The following is a 19,312-nucleotide window of genomic DNA, read 5'->3' on the forward strand; positions in this document are numbered from 1 at the left end:
GAAATTGACAACCTGAATAGGCCAATAACCAGTAACAAGGTTGAAGCAGTGATCAAAAACCTCCCAAAATACAAGAGTCTGGGGGCCTGATGGATTCCCTGGGGAGTTCTACCAAACATTCAAAGAAGAAATAATACCTATTCTACTGAAGCTGTTTCAAAAAATAGAAACAGAAGGAAAACTTCCAAACTCATTCTATGAGGCCAGCATTACCTTAATCCCCAAACCAGGCAAAGACCCCATCAAAAAGGAGAATTTCAGACTGATATCCCTGATGAATATGGATTCCAAAATCCTCAACAAAATCCTAGCTAATAGGATCCAACAATACATTAAAAGGATTATCCACCACGACCAGGTGGGATTTATCCCTGGGATGCAAGTGTGGTTCAACATTCGCAAATCAATCAGTGTGATAGAACACATTAATAAGAGGAGGGAGAAGAACCATATGGTCCTCTCAATTGATGCAGAAAAAGCATTTGACAAAATACAACATCCTTTCCTGATTAAAACGCTTCAGAGTATAGGGATAGAGGGAACATTCCTCAAGTTCATAAAATCCATCTATGAAAAACCCCCGGTGAATATCATCCTCAATGGGGAAAAGCTGAGAGCCTTTCCCTTAAGATCAGGAACACGTCAAGGATGCCCACTCTTGCCAATATTTTTCAACATAGTACTAGAGGTCCTAGCAACAGCAATCAGACAACAAAAAGAAATAAAAGGTATTCAAATTGGCAAAGAAGAAGTCAAGCTCTCTCTTTTCTCAGACAACACGATACTTTATGTGGAAAACCCAAAAGACTCCACTCCCAAATTACTAGAACTCATCCAGCAATTCAGTAATGTGGCAGGATACAAAATCAATGCACAGAAATCAGTTGCTTTCTTATACACTAACAACACAACTGTAGAAAGAGAAATTAGAGAAACGATTTCATTTACAATAGCACCCAAAACCATAAGATACCTCGGAATAAACCTAACCAAAGAGGTAAAGGATCTATCCTCTAGGAACTACAAAACACTCATGAAAGAAATTGAAGAGGACACAAAAAGATGGAAAAATATTCCATGCTCATGGATCGGAAGAATAAACATTGTTAAAATGCTTATGCCACCCAGAGCAATCTATACCTTTAATGCCATCCTGATCAAAATTCCAATGACATTTTTCAAAGTGCTGGAACAAACAATCCTAAAATTTGTATGGAATCAGAAAAGACCCTGAATCGCAAAGGAAATGTTGAAAAAGAAAAACAAAGCTGGGGGCATCACGTTGCCTGATTTCAAGCTATATTACAAAGCTGTGATCACCAAGACAGCATGGTACTGGCACAAAAACAGACATATAGACCAATGGAACAGAATAGAGAGCCCAGATATGGACCCTCAGCTCTATGGTCAAATAATCTTTGACAAAGCAGGAAAAAACATGCAATGGAAAAAAGACAGTCTCTTCAGTAAATGGTGCTGGGAAAATTGGACAGCCACATGCAGAAGAATGAAACTCGACCATTGTCTAACTCCATTCACAAAGATAAACTCAAAGTGGATGAAAGACCTCAATGTGAGACAGGAATCCATCCAAATCCTAGAGGAGAACATAGGCAGTAACCTCTTTGACATCACCCACAGCAACTTCTTTCAAGATACATCTCCAAAAGCTAGTGAAACAAAAGCAAAAATGAACTTTTGGGACTTCATCAAGATAAAAAGCTTCTGCACAGCAAAGGAAACAGTCAACAAAACAAAGAGGCAACCCACAGAATGGGAGAAGATATTTGCAAATGAAACTACAGATAAAGGGCTGGTATCCAAGATCTATAAAGAACTTCTCAAACCCAACACCCAAAAAACAAATAAGTCAAAAAGTGGGCAGAAGATATGAAAAGACACTTCTCTGAAGAAGACATACAAATGGCTAACAGACACATGAAAAAATGTTCATCACCATTAGCCATCAGGGAAATTCAAATCAAAACCACACTGGAATACCACCTTACATCAGTTAGAATGGCAAAAATTGACAAGGCAAGAAACAACAAATGTTGGAGAGGTTGTGGAGAAAGGGGAACCCTCTTACACTGTTGGTGGGAATGCAAGTTGGTACAGCACTTTGGAAAACAGTGTGGAGGTGCCTCAAAAATTTAAAAATAGAGCTACCCTATGACCCAGCAATTGCACTACTGGGTATTTACCCCAAAGACACAGATGTAGTGAAAAGAAGGGTCATATGCACCCCAATGTTCATAGCAACAATGTCCGCAATAGCCAAACTGTGGAAAGAGCCGAGATGCCCTTCAACAGATGAATGGATAAAGATGTGGTCCATATATACAATGGAATATTACTCAGCCATCAGAGAAGATGAATACCCAACTTTTACATCAACATGGATGGGCCTGGAGGAGATTATGCTAAGTGAATTAAGTCAAGCAGAGAAAGTCAATTATCATATGGTTTCACTTATTTGTGGAACATAAGGAATAGCATGGAGGACATTAGGAGAAGGAAGGGAAAAATGGGGGGTGGAATTGGAGGGAGAAATGAGCCATGAGAGACTATGGACTCTGAGAAACGAACAGGATTTTAGAGGGGAGGGGAGGGCAGATTGGTTAGCCTGGTGATAGGTATTAAGGAGGGCACGCACTGCATGGAACACTGGGTGTTATATGAAAACAATGGATTGTGGATCACCACATCAAAAACCAATGATGTATTGTATGGTGACTAACATAACATAATAAAATTTAAAAAAATAAAAATAAAAATAAATAAATATTTAAAAATAATAATAATTTAAAATTTAAAAAAATTTTTTAAAGTGACAAGAGAAAAAGAACCAACAACAAAAAAAAAGAGACTTACTACAGCCATTAAAAAATAGATAGCCATGGAGCCAGCCCTGGCAGAGTCCCTTCCATGTACTAGGTCAGAAGATGTGTAGAAATTAGTGAGAAGAGGAAATAAGATTAATTTGTTCTTTAATTAAAACTTGCGTAGGAGGGTGTAAGGCAGAGGAAGCACCTCGGGAGGCTCTGGCCACGTGAGCAGTGCACCCCTTACTTTGCAGTACTGAAGAAGGCTTTCCTGCCTAAGGGAGAAGAGCAGTGCGGGCTGAGCCTGGAAAGGAAGACTGCATCAGTCATACCAGGCCTCGCCAGCCATGGCACCAGCTTTGGATATTATCCTGGGCACAAAGGAGACCCAGGAAAGTGTGTTAAGCAGAGGAAACCATAATCAGTTTGGTCTTTAAGAGCTCAATCTAGCTGTTCTGTGAAGAAAGGATATAATTCCCAAAGGCATGGACCATGATTTGTCCATCTTTGAAACTATCACAAGGGACAACCCACTGAGAGGAAATAGGAACTACTCCATCCATGGTTGTTAATGAATTCATGTACAACAGTTATTCACTTCCATAATTTGCAGTCTGGCTAAAATAGGCTGACTCCAGCAAAGCTAGTTATGAGTCCTCTCTCAGCAATGTATATAGCCAATTTCTGAGCTCTGTCCTTGCAGAGAAAAAGGAACATCATCTCCCTTTGATTTACCCCACATAATCCCCTCACTTTCCCTCTAGTCATCTCCATGAGGTGCTTCACTAACAGCGGTGATGGAAGCAGGACTTCCTCTTCATTCCCCATGACAAAAGGCATAAACTCCCCAAATTGCTTTGGAACCTAGCTGAGGCCCTGGGGGGTGGAGGGAAGCAGGAGTTACCTTGCCAGGCCTGTTCTCATTGAACACCAGCTGCACAGGCTAGGGAGGATTGGGCAGGCAAAGGAGCAAAGACTCTTCATCTCTAAGACATCCTTACCTGCAGGAGGGAAAGCTGCTCGAAAGCACTCTTCTCAAATGTGTTCACATTGATGGTGGCCAGAACTATAGAGAGAAGAGACAGGTGCTGCATGAGGTACTGTGCCAGTGCCACCAGGGGATAGCTGGAGGCCCTGGCACACAGAAGGAAGGTGTGCTAATTAGTAAGGATAATGAGACACTACTTATATTCCACTTTGCAAAGTACAAAGGGCTGCCATATAAGTCCTCACATCACTGGACACTTGCAAGGACAATGCAAGATAAGAAGGGCAGTTAAAATTAACCACATTTTGTGTAGAGAAGTAGACAGGCCAAGACCATACAATTTGATTAGACCTAGGAACTGAATACAAGTCTCCTGACCCAAGTTCAGCACACTTCCCATTGTACCATAATAGTGAGGGGAAGAGCCACCAAAAAGGAGGGGAAAACAGCAATATATGGAAGTAACTGGTCTTGAACTGAGGACTACCTGACAAATACTCCCTCGGACTCAAATGGCTGCTGATAATACCATGGTCATTTCCCTTACTATCATCACCTTATGATTCTGGTCTGAACTGTTGTGTTACTTCACCCTCTAGGATGAACTCAGAGTCCACAGTGAGTTTCCAGCTATAAGATCCCAGGACTAGAACTTGGCCTAGGCCATCTTCCTGACACACGTCTATCTTCTGTTTCTCCATGTGGCTCTCCACATTGGTGGAGAAGACCGGGATTCTAAGCCATGCCCAGCACCAATCCAGATTCTTAGCCCACGGAAAAATTATGAAAGATGGAAAAGTGTACTGAGACCAGAAGATCTCAATTATAGCTCTGTTTAAAGACAACATGACTGAGGGAAAGAGTTGGGGTTGGTGTGTGAGCTCTTCACTTGGACCTTGAGTCCTTATCAGTATCAAGTTTCTGGAGCCCATTCCAATGTAGACATCTGAGATATACTTGGTTCAAGATTCAAACTGGCTGGTGAAGGGCCTCAGTTCTTCCTTAAAATAAGTCTAAATTTGTACCTCCTTTTATGTGGCCTTTTAGCACATTTTCTGTATCATCCGAGGTCACGAGCAGTTCCACAATCCCTCTTTCCAGCAGGGCCTGTTGAGAAAACTGGGCAAAATGAACCTACTTCCCTTGCTCCCATGAGAAGAAGGAAGCATAAGGAAATTAGGGAAAAATATAGCTTGGGCTCACTTGGGCAATGTGTGAGCTAGAGAGAAAGGTTTGAATTTAGAGTCTGACCATCTGCAATTCAGTACATTAGGGGAACCTTGTTCTCTGTCCCAGCCTGTTTTGTTCCCAGGGATGACCACAACAGCAGCTGAGTTAGGAGCTCTGACATCTATGGTCACAGTCTCAAGGGGAAAACCCCAAGGCTGACTTTTATGAGGAAGCACTTGAGGGAGGCTCTAAATCCAAGAGAAAGAGAGAAGGTTTTGAAGCACTTGGTGCTTGAAGGAAAGAGGCCAAGGCTGTGGGGATCACAGATAAACTTCATAAAACTTGGGTCCTACCTGGACACTCAAAGGAAGCAAGAAAGCCTGTCATGGCTTCAGGGAAGGGGGGTGGAATCTAATTTGCAAACTGCATTTACTAAGGGCTGAGGAGCAGACAGATGACCAGAGGGCAAGAGGACCCCAGCTATGTGTCTTACATATTCACTAAGCCATGTCCAGGCCTGGCGGGGTAGTCAAGTAGTAAATTTTGAAAGTCAAGAAAAAACAATGCTAGCTGAATGAGACTGATTTGAGGGGGTCTAACGTGATGCCCCTGAGAAAAGTTAGAGGGGGGGAGTCCCTCACAGAGCCTGTCCAGCCCCGGAGGCCAGAGCTCTGTGGGAGGAGCCAGGATGTCCGGGGAGCCCAGCACTGCCCTCCTCCCCCTCTTGTCACCTGCTGACTCTTCCTTGCCCAGGAGGCAGCTCTTCCCCACTGCCTTCTGGGTCGTCCCTCCCAGGGGTCTCTGTGTGGACACAGCTAACATGCGACCCCACATTTTGCTTAGCAACCTGGGGAGGAGGTCCAGTTTACACTCGAAACTCATCAGCTTCTTCACTGTGGGAAATCAGGGACGGGAAGGATCCTGACCCATCAGAAAGGCAACCAGGCAAGACTGCAGTTGTTCCCTGGCCTGAGACATCCCCCCACCCCCCCATGGAGGAGCAAAGGCAACAGAAGAAAGAATGTTAACACTACAGGTCAGAAAGCTGCAGGATGAGAGCCATCGTCATTAAGTTCATGAAGCATTATTTACTATGGATGTAAATTTACCCGCCCCCAGATTTAAGGAGAATTATGGGTCATAGAAATAGCAAGAGAAAGATATAATCTTTCCACATCATGTTTTATCTCCTAATAAAGTTATCTGAGTACATCTTGACAACACTGCACTTTCACAGAGACACTGAACTTGATCTCACATAGTGAGATCCAGTTTTCTCAACATAGTGATGAGACCCATAGCACCTACCACAGGGTCACCCATGCAGCAGAGCCTTGAAAATGCATGCCTGTAAAAATGACAGAGTGAGTAAGGAAGCATGTAAATATGAGGACACACCAAGTGTCTCTTACCTTTTGAACATAAGGCATGTAATCTTTATCTTTGGCAAATGAACCATATTCATTCTCCACCTGCACTGCAATGATGGGGCCTCCCCTGTGGTACTGAGAAACAAGCAAATCAAGGGGAAATGTGAAGCTATGGGTGGGAAAAGCTTGGAGTCTCTGAGTTTGCTGCTAAGATCACACACCTGGTGCGGTAAGCTTTGATCCAAGTAGTTACCTCATGTTCCTTTGGTGCTCCCTCTCTTCCCCCAGGTCCTGGAGTCAATCACCTCCAGGCACTTCAGCTGTTGCACAGAGTCCTGCCTTCCCTAGACTTTGGAGATGAGCAACTCCCACAGTTTTCCCTCTATTTCTCATACTAACTATCTGCTTAAATATGAATCTCAAACCTACAAACTCCCGTGCTTCATTGCCCACCCTATCCACTTTCCCCAGCAAATGAAAGAGGTGTTCCTTCCCCCTCCTGCCTTAGGATAATGCCACCACTTGTGCGTGGCGTCTCCCTGCTTCCTACTCTCTGCCCTGTTCCCTCTACCTTCTGTACTTTCAACCTCTCCTTCCAAATCAACTGACCTCCAGCATCATGGAAACGTATTCGGAACCCTCACATTGGAGAGGGAGAGCACCCAGGACTGTTACCCCACCCACAGTTCTCTTGCTCTCCCCTTTTTAAGAGCCCTGTTTCTTAAAAGAGTTACCAGTTGTCTACACTCAATTTTCTCTGCTTTCTCACTTTGTTTTGTTTGGTTTGGTTTTTTTGCTTTGCTTTCTCACTTCGACTCCACCCCTCAAACCACCACAGTAAGTCTTCCAATGCCGTCGTGCCACCTGTCACCAATAGTAACCTAGTTGAAATTATACTGACATTATAAGTTTCACTGTTTACCTTAATCTTTCAATGTCCTTCCACACTCAAGTGCAGAAGCCTCTCCATACTGAAGGCAGAGTGAGCTCTTGACAGCCTGACCACTCCACCCCCCACATGGTTCCTATTGCCTACAGAGTAAATGCCAATTTTAGAGAGAGGTATTCCCTTTTGGACAATGGGACAGAAGAGAATGAGCATGCCCCTGTGTTGGAACAGAAGAGAGTGAGCATGTGTGGTGGGTTTTCCTCTACAGGCTCATCTTTTGCCTCTTTCCCACCTTACTTTCTACTTCCAGCTCTTCAAACTCCTCCTTCTGTCTCTTGCTCTCTGATCCTTACCCATTGGATCCTCCTGACCATTGCTAATGCCTGCCCATGCCTCAGGTCACTGTTTAAGTTACTTTTTCTGGAAAGCCATGCCCTGAGCCTCCCTTCCTCCCTTGTTGCTACCCTATGAGGGCTGTCCTGCACTTCTTCCACTGCAGCAACTATCCCTCATGTTGTAAGTGGTCATTTGTCTCCATGGGGCAGGAACCATGTCTATCCTTCTCACCATTGGAAGCTTAGCTCCTACACAGCATCTGGCACATAGCAGGTGCTCAGTAATTACCCGTTAAGTGAACATAAGTATTCCACACTGATGAATTAAGAAAAATTGTTTGTATTATTGAACCATGTCTTCTCCCCAACCTGGAGGGTGAGATTTCTAAAAACTGTGTCATAAATTCACGGTTGACCTTACAAAACAAACAGGGTTAGAAGGGTGAAAGTCCCAAGTGAAATAGTAAAGACACTCTAACAATTACTTAAATGTAATAATTAAAACAAGATAACCAAATAGAAAACTTTAAAATACTAACAATTTAGTAATGATAAGCCCTATAAATTTCATTTGTACTTAAAATTCCTTGCTTTTGAAAAGTTTCCTGGGATTTCCTACCTCATGATTTCAGTGGGGTGTTTGTAAATTCACGTTGCTTGCTGCATCTGTGCTAATGGTATGTGGCATTTCTACTTGTGCCTGAACTTCCAGCCAAACATCCAAAGTCTTTCTAGCTTTAAGGCTCAGAGATTTTTGCTCCTGCATCTGGTCCCACCTATTTGGCAGAAACACAGCCAGAAACATATGGTTTTTAGCCCTTCTAATGAAAGATGTACCTCAATTCTGCCTAAGAGACCCAGAGTTTAATCCTAACGACGATGTCTTCTTCCCCGCAGCATTGCTCATCTCTCCTAAAGCTGTACTGCAGAGACATTTCTTTTCTTTAAAATTATTCTAAGAGTAACTCATAATTCACAATTGAGAATTAGTTACAAAGGGCTAGATCTGCATCATATTTCCCCCCCCCAAAAAAGAGTCTAATATAATAAGCTATTGGTCTACTACCTAATAATTGGTTTTTATCCCCTCTCAAGTTTTATCAAGATATGTGCTCTCAAAATAAGATTTATTTTTATTTAAATAATAGCCATGTGCCTCCTCTTCTTTGGAAGAGAGTTGTATTTTAAAAATCAAACATAATGACCAAACAATTGCTGCCTTGTAGACTGCAGGGTATATGTTCTTTTTATCACAGACTGGTCTGTGTGCTGTGGGTACCTTGCATAAGATCTGGAGACTCCATGAAGAAAGGAAAATACATGGTATCTGTGCTCTGTGCATTATGAAACTAAAACAAACTGGAATGTAAATAGCAGTAACAAATATACTCACACAGGTATAAAACGACATATAAGCCAAGTTATGCATTATAGCATAAACTTGAAAAATCAAATGTCCATGATGAGGTACTAGTTAAATGAATCACGATATATCCAAATTGTGGGATACTATGCAGATATTAAAAAGAATGGGTTTCAAAAATATATTTTTAAGTGAAGAAAAAGTTCAGTGGGAATTGTGTATTTTTTATTAAAAAGTATGCATAAATACACATACACATGTGTAAGTGTATGTATAAATAACTTGCTTCTATATGTGTAGGAAATCTCTGGAAAGACACACAAAAATCTGGCAAAATTGATTATCTTCTGAAAAGGAAATTGAATGGCTTTGGCTCAGGGTAAGAGGGGAGAATTATTTCACCATTAACTCTTTTATACTCTTTTGAGTTTTATCACCAAGGACCTGTATTAACTATTTAAAACAACAAAGATAATTTAAGAGTAAAAATAAGCAGTATGAAGGTCAGTGAGCTTAATGAATATCGAGTACATTCAGAACAATGACAACCACAAATGAACACCCTTTGTCAGTCCCTTGTACAATGTGTGCCTTTCTAGAAACCTTGGGGTAAAGGCTATACTTAAGATGAGGGTCTAGAATTGAAAATTGCAAGAATGTCAGCTTTAATTCTCATAAAGACTGGGCATGGCCTATTCTGTGAACAAGCCAGAAAAACAATTTCCTAAAGCAAAGATAAGAAGGAAGGAACAGGAGGGGTGCCTGGGTGGCTCAGTTGGTTAAGCATCTGCCTTTGGCGCAGGTCATGATCCCAGTGTCCTGGGATCGAGTCCCACATCGGGCTCCCTGCTCAGTGGGGAGCCTGCTTCTCCCTCTCCCTCTGCCCCTTCCCCTGCTTGTGCTCTCTCTTTCTCTCTCTCAAATAAAAAAATAAAATCTTAAAAAAAAAATAAAAGAAGGAACAGGAAATTTGCTTTACCTGGAGAGGAACAACTCTGGAAATCAGGTGGTCAAAATACTTATCAACTGCTTCAACAAAGCCCTTGTAGGTTGTTCTCAATATCATCTTGGGGTCTTGCAGCAACCAGCTGGGGGCCAAAGGGGACAAGCTCAGTGTCTGAGGTGGGAGGGTAGAGGTGAGGGTAAGTGGGGGTGGGGCTTTGGCAGTTTTACATCCTTTGAGCTCATGTCCATGGTCCTGGAGCACTCAGGGGTCCTGAAGGGATGGGTCCATGTCAGGTTTTTGGACCATTCTCAGAAATTTAGAAGAAAAGATACCAACTCCATCGACATGGCACTTTACAACTTACTATCAAGACTTGTACTCCCACATCTTAATGAGAGGTAGTTTAACCTTTCATTGAATACTCTCCTCTATTCTTGTTCAGTTCATTAAAAACATTTTTCTTGAGCACAGTGTAAACACCTTAGGCAGAGGTTGCATTTCCTCTAAGACCTGAGACTTCCAGCACAGAGTAAGAGCTTATAAGCCAGTAAGCACACCTCCAGATCACCTGTAAAGTACTGGGCAGGGATCCAGCTAACCTGCCCCATGAACTGCTTCTCCTCTAAGGCACCCTCTTCTTCAAGGTCAGGTATTTTCTGCTCCTGAGCTGGGATGAGAGAACAAGCTCATCTTGGAGAAAAGTAATTCTTTTACCTGACAAAGGAAAGTAAAAGTGCTCACCTGGAGCAGAGCCATGGACTAAATGGGCAGTCCTGTCAGCTTGTGACAGTAACAGAAGAGCATTCTTGAATTCTCACCCTGAATGTTAGTTGTTTGCATTGAGGGCAAGCATCACAGATGAGAGAACAGGCAAAGGAAAATGAGAGGGAAAGGAGGGGGACTGAAGGTTCTTAGTACAGAGAATTTGGTCTTCCACTGACAAACTAAGAGAAAAATCAGACATGGTTAGAACAAACCCATTCTTCAGTGTCTAAGGCTTCCCCCTATTCTTCTCACCACAGGCCAGAGTTGGGCATAGCTCCCTCCAGTGTGGAAAAAAGACTATGATCATCCTGATGCTTCCTCTCCCCCTGCACACTCTTGGCCACACACCCAGAGCACCAGCACAATGTGTCATCTATAAAATGGGGATTACAAGAGCACCTACACCTCACCATACCACTGCAACCCCTGCCTGAGACAATGTATATAAAGCAAATAACAGTGCAAGACACAGAGGATGTGCTCAATTGTTATTAGACTGAAGTTTTATGTTTAGTAAAGCCAACAAATAAACTTTACTACAACCACAACTCTGGACTCACAGCCCCACTCACCTGGGCAAGCCCCCGAGGTCAATCTCACTGCAGATGTAGGGGCCTGGACGTAGAATCACCCACAAACCGATCTCCGCAGCCATCAGCACAAAGGCCCTAGGGAGGTCAGTGTCAGCAGCTCTCAAGACACAGAGGGGATGGTGGGGACAAGCCCAGCATCACAAGGTGGTGGAGCTGCCCAGCTCCTCTCCTCCCTCCCTTCACAGGCCCTGGGAGCTGGGTTCGCACTTGCTCCCAGCCCAGGACCTTCTGCACAGCCCCACTGGGGGCATAAGGAGGAAGGGCATCAAACAGGGTACGGGGGGGTCCTAAGAGTGAACCTGACCCCAACAGCCTTGCTACCATAGAGGGGCAACCCCTGTCCCAGCACAGGTGGCTGGCCCACACTGCAAAGCAGGGCAGACACTGGGGATTAGGCACCTCTGGGCTGCAGTGAAGAGGTCTGGGCTCCGAGGAGGCAGACCCAGACCCCCAGGAGTAACAGGTTCATGGAGAGCATGTGGGTCCCATGAATAAGGCTCCCGACCCGCCTCTCTCTGGTTCTCAAAGCAGAACCAAGATGGTCCCATGGTTCCTGATCAACCCCAAGGGGCCACACCTCTCTGCCTCCCCACCCCAGGCCAGGCCATAGAAGCAGCAAGAGCACTTACTCCAGGTCCAGGTTCCCAGAGAAGTCAAATTTGCCTCTTTGTGGCTCATGGAGGTTCCATGGAACATAGCTGTAATAGGGAAGGGGGAAGTACAATAAACATCTTCTGATTTCTTTCCTCTAAATTCCTAGGTCAGCCCCAAATCCATGCCAACACCTGGGATAGCTCTATTTTGGAATAAGTTGGAGTTTCTAATGGCAATTAAATACGTATTATGTGAACATTGATTATTGTCCATAGTTCCTCTCTTTATTACCCAGTTGTGGTCCAAGCTGCCAATAATCCTATGATTCTAGATTCCTTGAATTTATACATAAATTATCCCACTCACCACTCCATTCTACATAATACCCATTAAACCTATAATGAAAAGGATAAAACCCTCAAATGCCTACATATACCCAAGAAATTTTTGCTAAGAATTAATCAAAATAAGAATAGAGGAGGACTTCCTACAAGGATAATGGAGATGCAATGAAGAAAAGTGCCAGTTTTAGATTTAGCAAGAAGGACCCTGCGAGGCACCTCCCCCCACCCCCAGGGCTGAGCCTGTAGGGACAAAGAGATACGTGTAAAATTTTTATTACGTGCTATTTTTATTAGATGACTATCTTTTTTGTGTGTGTCACCAACAAAGTTCTTGAGTGTTGTGCCTCTAACCTCATTTTCTCATTAGCTCTGTAGTTTTTATTACACAATTTTGCACAGTGTAGATTTTTAGAATCCATATGTTGCATTGTGGTAGAACTGACTGTATTTAAGATCTTTTGTTGGGAGGAGGAATGAAAAGTTGGTTTGCTCAAGACTTAAATATGCATGATAAATTTTATAGCTATGCACTAAGAGAACAGAATGAAAAAAAATTGCTAAATGATGCTCACAAGTGACTTACTTTAAAGGATATTGCTGGGAAAAGTTGAAAACAAAAAGATAGAAAATGATATAGATGAGGCAAAATTATTCTAGCAATCTTAAATAGCAGGCAAAATGGACTTTAAAGCAAAAAAAAAATCCCTCACAAATAGATGTTGATAGGCATCGAATAATAAAAAAGGAAATGATCCATCAAGAAGATACAGTAATCATGACCTCATGTGGTCTATAATCATAGCTTCATGTAAAGGAGGAATTAACTGAACCAGAGAAAGGGATAAATCCATAGTCATAGTGGGAAGATTTAAAATACTTCCCTAAGAAACAAAGAAAATAACAGCAAAAACTTATAAGGATGTAAATTTGAATAACACAAATGAAAGGCTGAATCTAAGAAATACATAGAGAACTCAGTAGCCAAAGGTAGAGCACATATATTCTTAAAAACACATGCAACAGTCGTAAAATACAAAATAAATCTCAACAAATCTCAAAAACTTACATCACATAGTCCATGATCCCAAGACAAAGACAACTACATTAGAAAATTATGCTTTAAAAATATAAAAAGTAAAATAAATAAATAAAACAGAAAGCATATTCCCAAATAGCTGAAATGTTTGAGACCAGGTGACAAAGTATTACACAGCAAAATTTATGGGATATGTAACCAAAGCAATAATTAGAGGTACACTCATATCCCTGAATAAATATATTAGAAAATGCAAAATCCTGGAAAGAAAATGAGCTAAATATTCAACTCAGGAGACAAGGAGAAAAGAAGGAAGTGGAAGAGGAGGAGAAAGAAAGGGAGGAGAGGATGGGGGAGGAGGAGGTAGAGGAGGAGGGGGAGGAGCGAGTAGGGGAAGAGAAGAGGAGAGGGGAGAAGATACTAAATCAAATAAGGTAGAAGAGAGGAAATTATGCATAACTCAGAAATTATCAACTAGAAAACAAAAAGATATAGAGAGTATTAATAAAGCTATAAGCTAGTTCTTTGAAAAAACTAAATATTTAGACAAGATTAAAAAAAAGGCCTAAATACACAATATGATGTACAACTTCCAAGAAAGAAAGGAGAATCTTTAAAAGTCCCAGTTAATCCAAAAGAAGAAAGAAAAGGAAAAAAGATCTACAGAATAAAAATAGTATATACTCTAGAAGAAAAAACAATAACCATTCAAGAAAGTTGAATCTTCACCTCACAACCACAAAAGATAGTAGTCACAGAGATTTTACAGGTGAATTTTAAGAAACATTCAGAGTAAAGAGAATTCCTTTGCAAGATAGTTTCAGAGAAGAGAAAAAAATATATAGTCACTCTATGAGTTTCCAAAAGAAGAAAGAAAAGGAGAAAAGATCTACAGAATAAAAATAGTATATACTCTAGAAGAAAAAGCAGTAACCATTCAAGAAAGTTGAGTCTTCACCTCACAACCACAAAAGATAGTAGTCACAGAGATTTTACAGGTGAATTTTAAGAAACATTCAGAGTAAAGAGAATTCTTTTGCAAGGTAGTTTCAGAGAAGAGAAAAATATATATAGTGACTTGATGAGTTTATTATAAGACTGATCAAAACTGGACGAGATACTAAGAGAAATACAATTTTAAATCAATTTCAGTTATAATCATAAATATATATATATCTGAAATAAAACACAAATAAATCAAGTCTAGCAATCTATATGTGTTTATGTGTGTGTGCATATTCACATATGCATGTCTCGTAACCAAACAGAATTTATCCCAGAGCTGTGGATTGGTTGAATATCAGAAAAATTGTCAATATAATTTATTACTTTAATAAAGAAGTGAAGAAAAACCATATAATTTTTTCATTAGATGTAGAAAAGACTCTCAATAAAACTCAATGATTACTTATGATTAAATTCTTTGATTATTAGATGAGCCAATTATCAATTTACTGCCTCCCAACTTCAGATGCAACCTTTAGTATCAGCTCTGCAGTAATGGATGCAGCCTGCTCTTGAAGCATTTTGTCCTTTGTAGCAAGTACCGTGCTTATCTTTGCCACAAGAGGATGGTGGAGAGACATTCAGGAGGAAGGGGGCATCTCTTCTGATTGCAGTGCAGGTTTTGCATTTCTATGGTCCTGCTAGGTCTTGTCAGTGGTGTAGGTGGGTCAGGACATCTGGTGGTTCTTTGTTTTTTAAATAATCAATGCATTGTAAGTATAATCCATAATAACCAGTGTAGAATTGCCCAGAAAAGCAAAGGAACTCAACTATTTTTTAATTGACATAATTATAGTTCAGATGTAAAACATTACATTACATTACATTAAATGCCCCATAGAGTTTTGCTAACATTTTTTCTGCTCTTTCTCCTTCTATATTGTAAGTTTAAGCCTCTCAGGACTGCCTTTACTTTTTCCTGATGTTACTAATAAAATCCCACAGCTTGACCATGAAGACAACATATCCTTCTGATTGCTGGTGATAAACATCTCAGCAAGAAACAGAAAAATGAGTTCTGTCTCATAAAATGATAAAATGCCCTGCAGAGGGGACTTAACTTTACAAGACTTTACAAGCAGGGTTGCAAAGTGCTCTGAACGTCATCCTCAGTCTCGAAGTCCCCAGTTATGAAAGGTGGTTGAGTTGCTTAGCTGCTGGAACCAGGTGTCTGAATTCAAAGCATAGTTCTGCTAATACTGTGTAGTCTTGGAGCAAGTGCCTGAGTTTTCTCACCTACATAAGATAGTGATTACACTACTCACCATATAGTATTGATATAGTGACAATGTGAATTAATATTTTCCAGGGTTTAGAACATGCCTGGCTAAGTGTAAATACTATATACATGTTCACTGAATAACTAAAACTGGTTGTCGTACTTTATAGTGTGGATATATGTAGATGGGGATCTCAGTGTTCTATCAATGGCAGCACTGTTATATGAAGGGTGGGCTCCCCTGCCTTTACTCCTTTTTTTTTTGTAAGATTGATTGATTGATTGATTTGACACAGAGAGAGAAACAGCTAGAGAGGGAACACAAGCAGGGGGAGCGGGAGAGGGAGAGGGAGAAGCAAGCTTCCCGCGGAGCAGGGAGCCCGACGCGGGGCTCGATCCCAGACCCTGGGATCATGACCCGAGCCGAAGGCAGACGCTTAACGACTGAGCCATCCAGGTGCCCCAGCCTTTTTCTCCGACTCCAAAAACACCATTCCCACGAAGTTAACCTCACGTTCTTTCCCGTGCACCTGTTACAGGGCTGCCTTCCTTGGAATGGTTTCTTGAGGCTTACCCTATATCCCACTTTTATCGACTCCCAACTTTTTGAGCTTCAAGGCTTTTGTGGAAATAGGTTTGTTATGAAGGAATCTCCACTGTTCCTAACTCAAATGTGATTTTTGCTTCGGGCTGGTTTTCATTTGACTGGCCATCTGTGCACAGGCAGGAGGCTATGCCCGTGTGTGACCTGGGCAGCATCCTCACTCACAGCTGGGTCACAGCAAGGGTCACACCTTGAGAAGAAGGTGGGAGGAGACTCATCCTGAGGAAGCTAGTTAAGCCCTCTATGCTTCTGTCATTTACACGCCCCCCCCCCCGCCCCCGGAACAGTGAGAATTACACTATCCATCTCATAGGACAGCTAGTTGTGAAGATTAAGTGATTTTGTGAAGATAATTACAAAATGCCCAGCCATCAGTAGACCCTAAATACACGTTACCTTTTGTCACTATACACCTAATCATGTTAAAGATCACGCTAAATTTATCATGTTAAATGTATATTTAATCATGTTACATTTATATTTAAATTCTTATGATTGACTAAAGTAAGTTTGCATTTCTTTTTTTGCCATTAGAATTGAGTACATATACGTGCCAGGCATTGTGATAGGCACTTTTCACATAAATAAGGTAAAGGTTTTATCTCATTTAATCATGAATACAAACTTATGAAGCAATTTTTATTTTGCCCATTTATGGATGAGGACACCAGGGCCCTAGGATGTAATGCCCTTGGAGGCAGAGCTGGGACTGAAGAAAGGTCTGTCTGACCCTGCATCCCTATGCTCTTAATCATTAAGCTACAGTATTCATTCCCTTAATGCCATTAAACTTCACTTTAGTGATACTGGTATTTCCTTTGACGTGTTCATTTCTTTTGATACTATTATTCCTTTACAAGCTCACCTCCATATACATAAATAAAAATTGTTTTTAAAACACCATGTATTGAGGCTCCTGGGTGTCTTAGTTAAGCATCTGCCTTTGGCTCAGGGTCATGATTCCAGGGTCCTGGGATTAGATGGAGCCCCACATCAGGCTCCCTGCTCAGCAGGGAGTCTGCTTCTCCCTCTGCCCCTCCCCCCAGCTTGTGTGTGCGCGCGCGCGCGCGCGCGCGCACACACACACACACTCTCTCTCAAATAAATAAAATCTTAAAAAAAAAAACCACCATGTATTATTTATCTCTAAGTATACTTTGAGCCTTTGTCATTAAACTGAGAGCTCCTAAGGGACCCAATGACTCTCCCATTAGAGAGATTCTTGTGGCAATCACTTACTCCTTCTGTCTTTCTCTCATTAACCCCTACCCAAGGCTTTGACCACAGCAAACTAAGTGTGAGGTGTGACACTTAAGCATATAAGGCACATGCTAGAAATGACTATTCAGAAGGCAAACCCTCAGGCGGGGGTCCCAAATCCAGAGGCTCTGCGCCTGGATGCAGGGGTTAGGAGTAGGGTAGCAAGGTCATGGAGGGCTAGAGGGCCAGCACTCACGTGGTAAGGGTGTTGAAGCCACAGGCCTTCAGCTTCAGCAAGCGGTCCCTCCAGTACTCCCTGGGCACCCGGAAATAATGGATGGAGCCCCCGAAAATCAGGAACTTGTGACCCCCCAGGGTGAAGTATGGCTTACTTCCGACTCTGCTTTCAGTCTCAAGTCCCACAGATCGGTCCTTCAGCGTGAGGGGGGTCAGGTGAGACCAATTAAACATGCTGAGAGAGAGCGAGAGAGAGAGGACAGGCCGCCATAGCCTTAGCGGAAAGGGAAGTTCTTGTGGCAGGACACGCTCCGAGCATCCTGCTGCTATTATCTTCTCCAAGAAAGGAGACGCCCCCACCCCCTTCCCCCACTCAGGCAAACCATACCGGGCTGGCTGTAGCTGTGCATTTGTGTATATAAGACCCACTTTATCTTTCACTCGGGGAGCAAAACCTGGTAAGATAAGTGGCACGAAAAAGATGCACAGGATTCTTTTCCAGGAGAGACACCAGCTGAAAAGAGAAAGAGCAATGACCAAGGGAAGGCACTGGACTCGTCAAACTGTAAGGATTAAAATGCTGCTCTAGAAGCAGGTTAGTCGCAAGAGCCACAGAGGAGGCTCACATCAAGGTAGCTCTTCTAGGCTAGCCTAATGCGCAGGGAAACTGCGGCGTTACCTGGATCCACTGAGGTCCCCTGCACAACCCCGGCTGTCCCACAGCCCACCTCAGTCCCGACAGAAAGCTGAGGATAGACAGTCCTAGAAGCCCACAGCCAGGAACAGGACAGGGCAGGCGTGGGAACTGGAGAAAGGGGGTCCTAGGAAAAGGTGGAGGAGGGCTAAGGGACTCAATGAGAGGTGGGAGCACTCAGAAAGGCTGCAGTGCCCGATCCCTGGGGCATTTTGTCACCATCCACACGCTGATTTTCTTCTCTCTGGGATAATGGAACAGACTCCCAGCAGGGCTCGAGCAGATCTAAGGTGTGGACAGAAGAGCTGTAGGACCGAAAGCTTGAAAGGCGAGTCGATGAGAAGCTCGGGCAGATAGGAAGACCCAGGGGGACGTCCCAGTCCAAAGGGGCCCTTGCTCCACGTAACGACCCGGGGCCCAGAGAATAAATTCCTGTAGATGGCCGGCTGACTAACAGAACCGGGAGGGAGGTCTAGCAGGGCCGGGTGTTAGCGCGCTCGGGGTTACCCAGCAGACCGGCTGGTCGCGAGGACCGCGGCGCCTGGAACTGCGGGCTGCGCTGCTGGGCTGCGCTGCCCGGGCAAGGTCACCTGAAGCGCCGCGGGGTGCCCATCACGCACCGCCGGGGGAGGGGCCGAGGTCCGGCGCTGCTCCCGCTGCCTCTCCACGGACCCGGACGCCGCGCACCGGAGCCGGGGAGCCTGCCAAGCAGTGCCAAGGAGGTCTCGGGCTCTTGGGGGCCGGGGAAGGCCGAGCACCGCACCCGACCCAGCGTGTCCGAACTGCCTGTGTGCGCAGATGCTTTTCAGCTGGTGCGAGTAATGTGGGAGGGTCTTGAGCTATGGCCATGACCTTGGTTTTCCTATACTGTGTGTCACCAGCCAACTGGGAGGGAAAGGCAGCGATAAGTGGGAGGAAAAAAGGAAAACTTTGCCTACGCGTGTTCCGCGGGCTCAGCGACTGTGGTGAGTGCCCCTCCGGCTGCAGACAGCGCGTCCAAACCAATGGATGGAGTGTGCACACAGACGAATAGTTCCAAAAGGATGGGTAAATGCCAAAATAAAGGTTCTACAGGGTGCGATAGAGGTGCAGGCGAGGGACACAGGGTACCCTGGAGGACTATAGTTTAACCAAA

The 19,312-nt window shown here is 43.3% G+C and overlaps 1 protein-coding gene across 1 annotated transcript in view; it reads right to left on the bottom strand.

The window, feature by feature from the left end:
* Positions 1 to 18,790, bottom strand: part of GLB1L3 (galactosidase beta 1 like 3) — a 62,063-nt gene extending 43,273 nt beyond the window's left edge. The window contains exons 1-9 of the mRNA XM_044919781.1: positions 18,768 to 18,790; positions 17,872 to 17,997; positions 17,503 to 17,718; positions 11,874 to 11,942; positions 11,224 to 11,319; positions 9,920 to 10,028; positions 6,396 to 6,488; positions 4,839 to 4,920; positions 3,875 to 3,891 (exon numbers count right to left, since the gene is read on the bottom strand). Coding sequence (XP_044775716.1) covers positions 3,875 to 3,891; positions 4,839 to 4,920; positions 6,396 to 6,488; positions 9,920 to 10,028; positions 11,224 to 11,319; positions 11,874 to 11,942; positions 17,503 to 17,718; positions 17,872 to 17,997; positions 18,768 to 18,790 — 831 coding nt within the window. The remainder of the gene's footprint in view (positions 1 to 3,874; positions 3,892 to 4,838; positions 4,921 to 6,395; positions 6,489 to 9,919; positions 10,029 to 11,223; positions 11,320 to 11,873; positions 11,943 to 17,502; positions 17,719 to 17,871; positions 17,998 to 18,767) is intronic.
* Between the last annotated feature and the right edge of the window lie 522 nt (positions 18,791 to 19,312).

This window comes from Neomonachus schauinslandi, chromosome 11, assembly GCF_002201575.2.
Source record: "Neomonachus schauinslandi chromosome 11, ASM220157v2, whole genome shotgun sequence".
NCBI classification, from domain to species: Eukaryota; Metazoa; Chordata; class Mammalia; order Carnivora; family Phocidae; genus Neomonachus; species Neomonachus schauinslandi.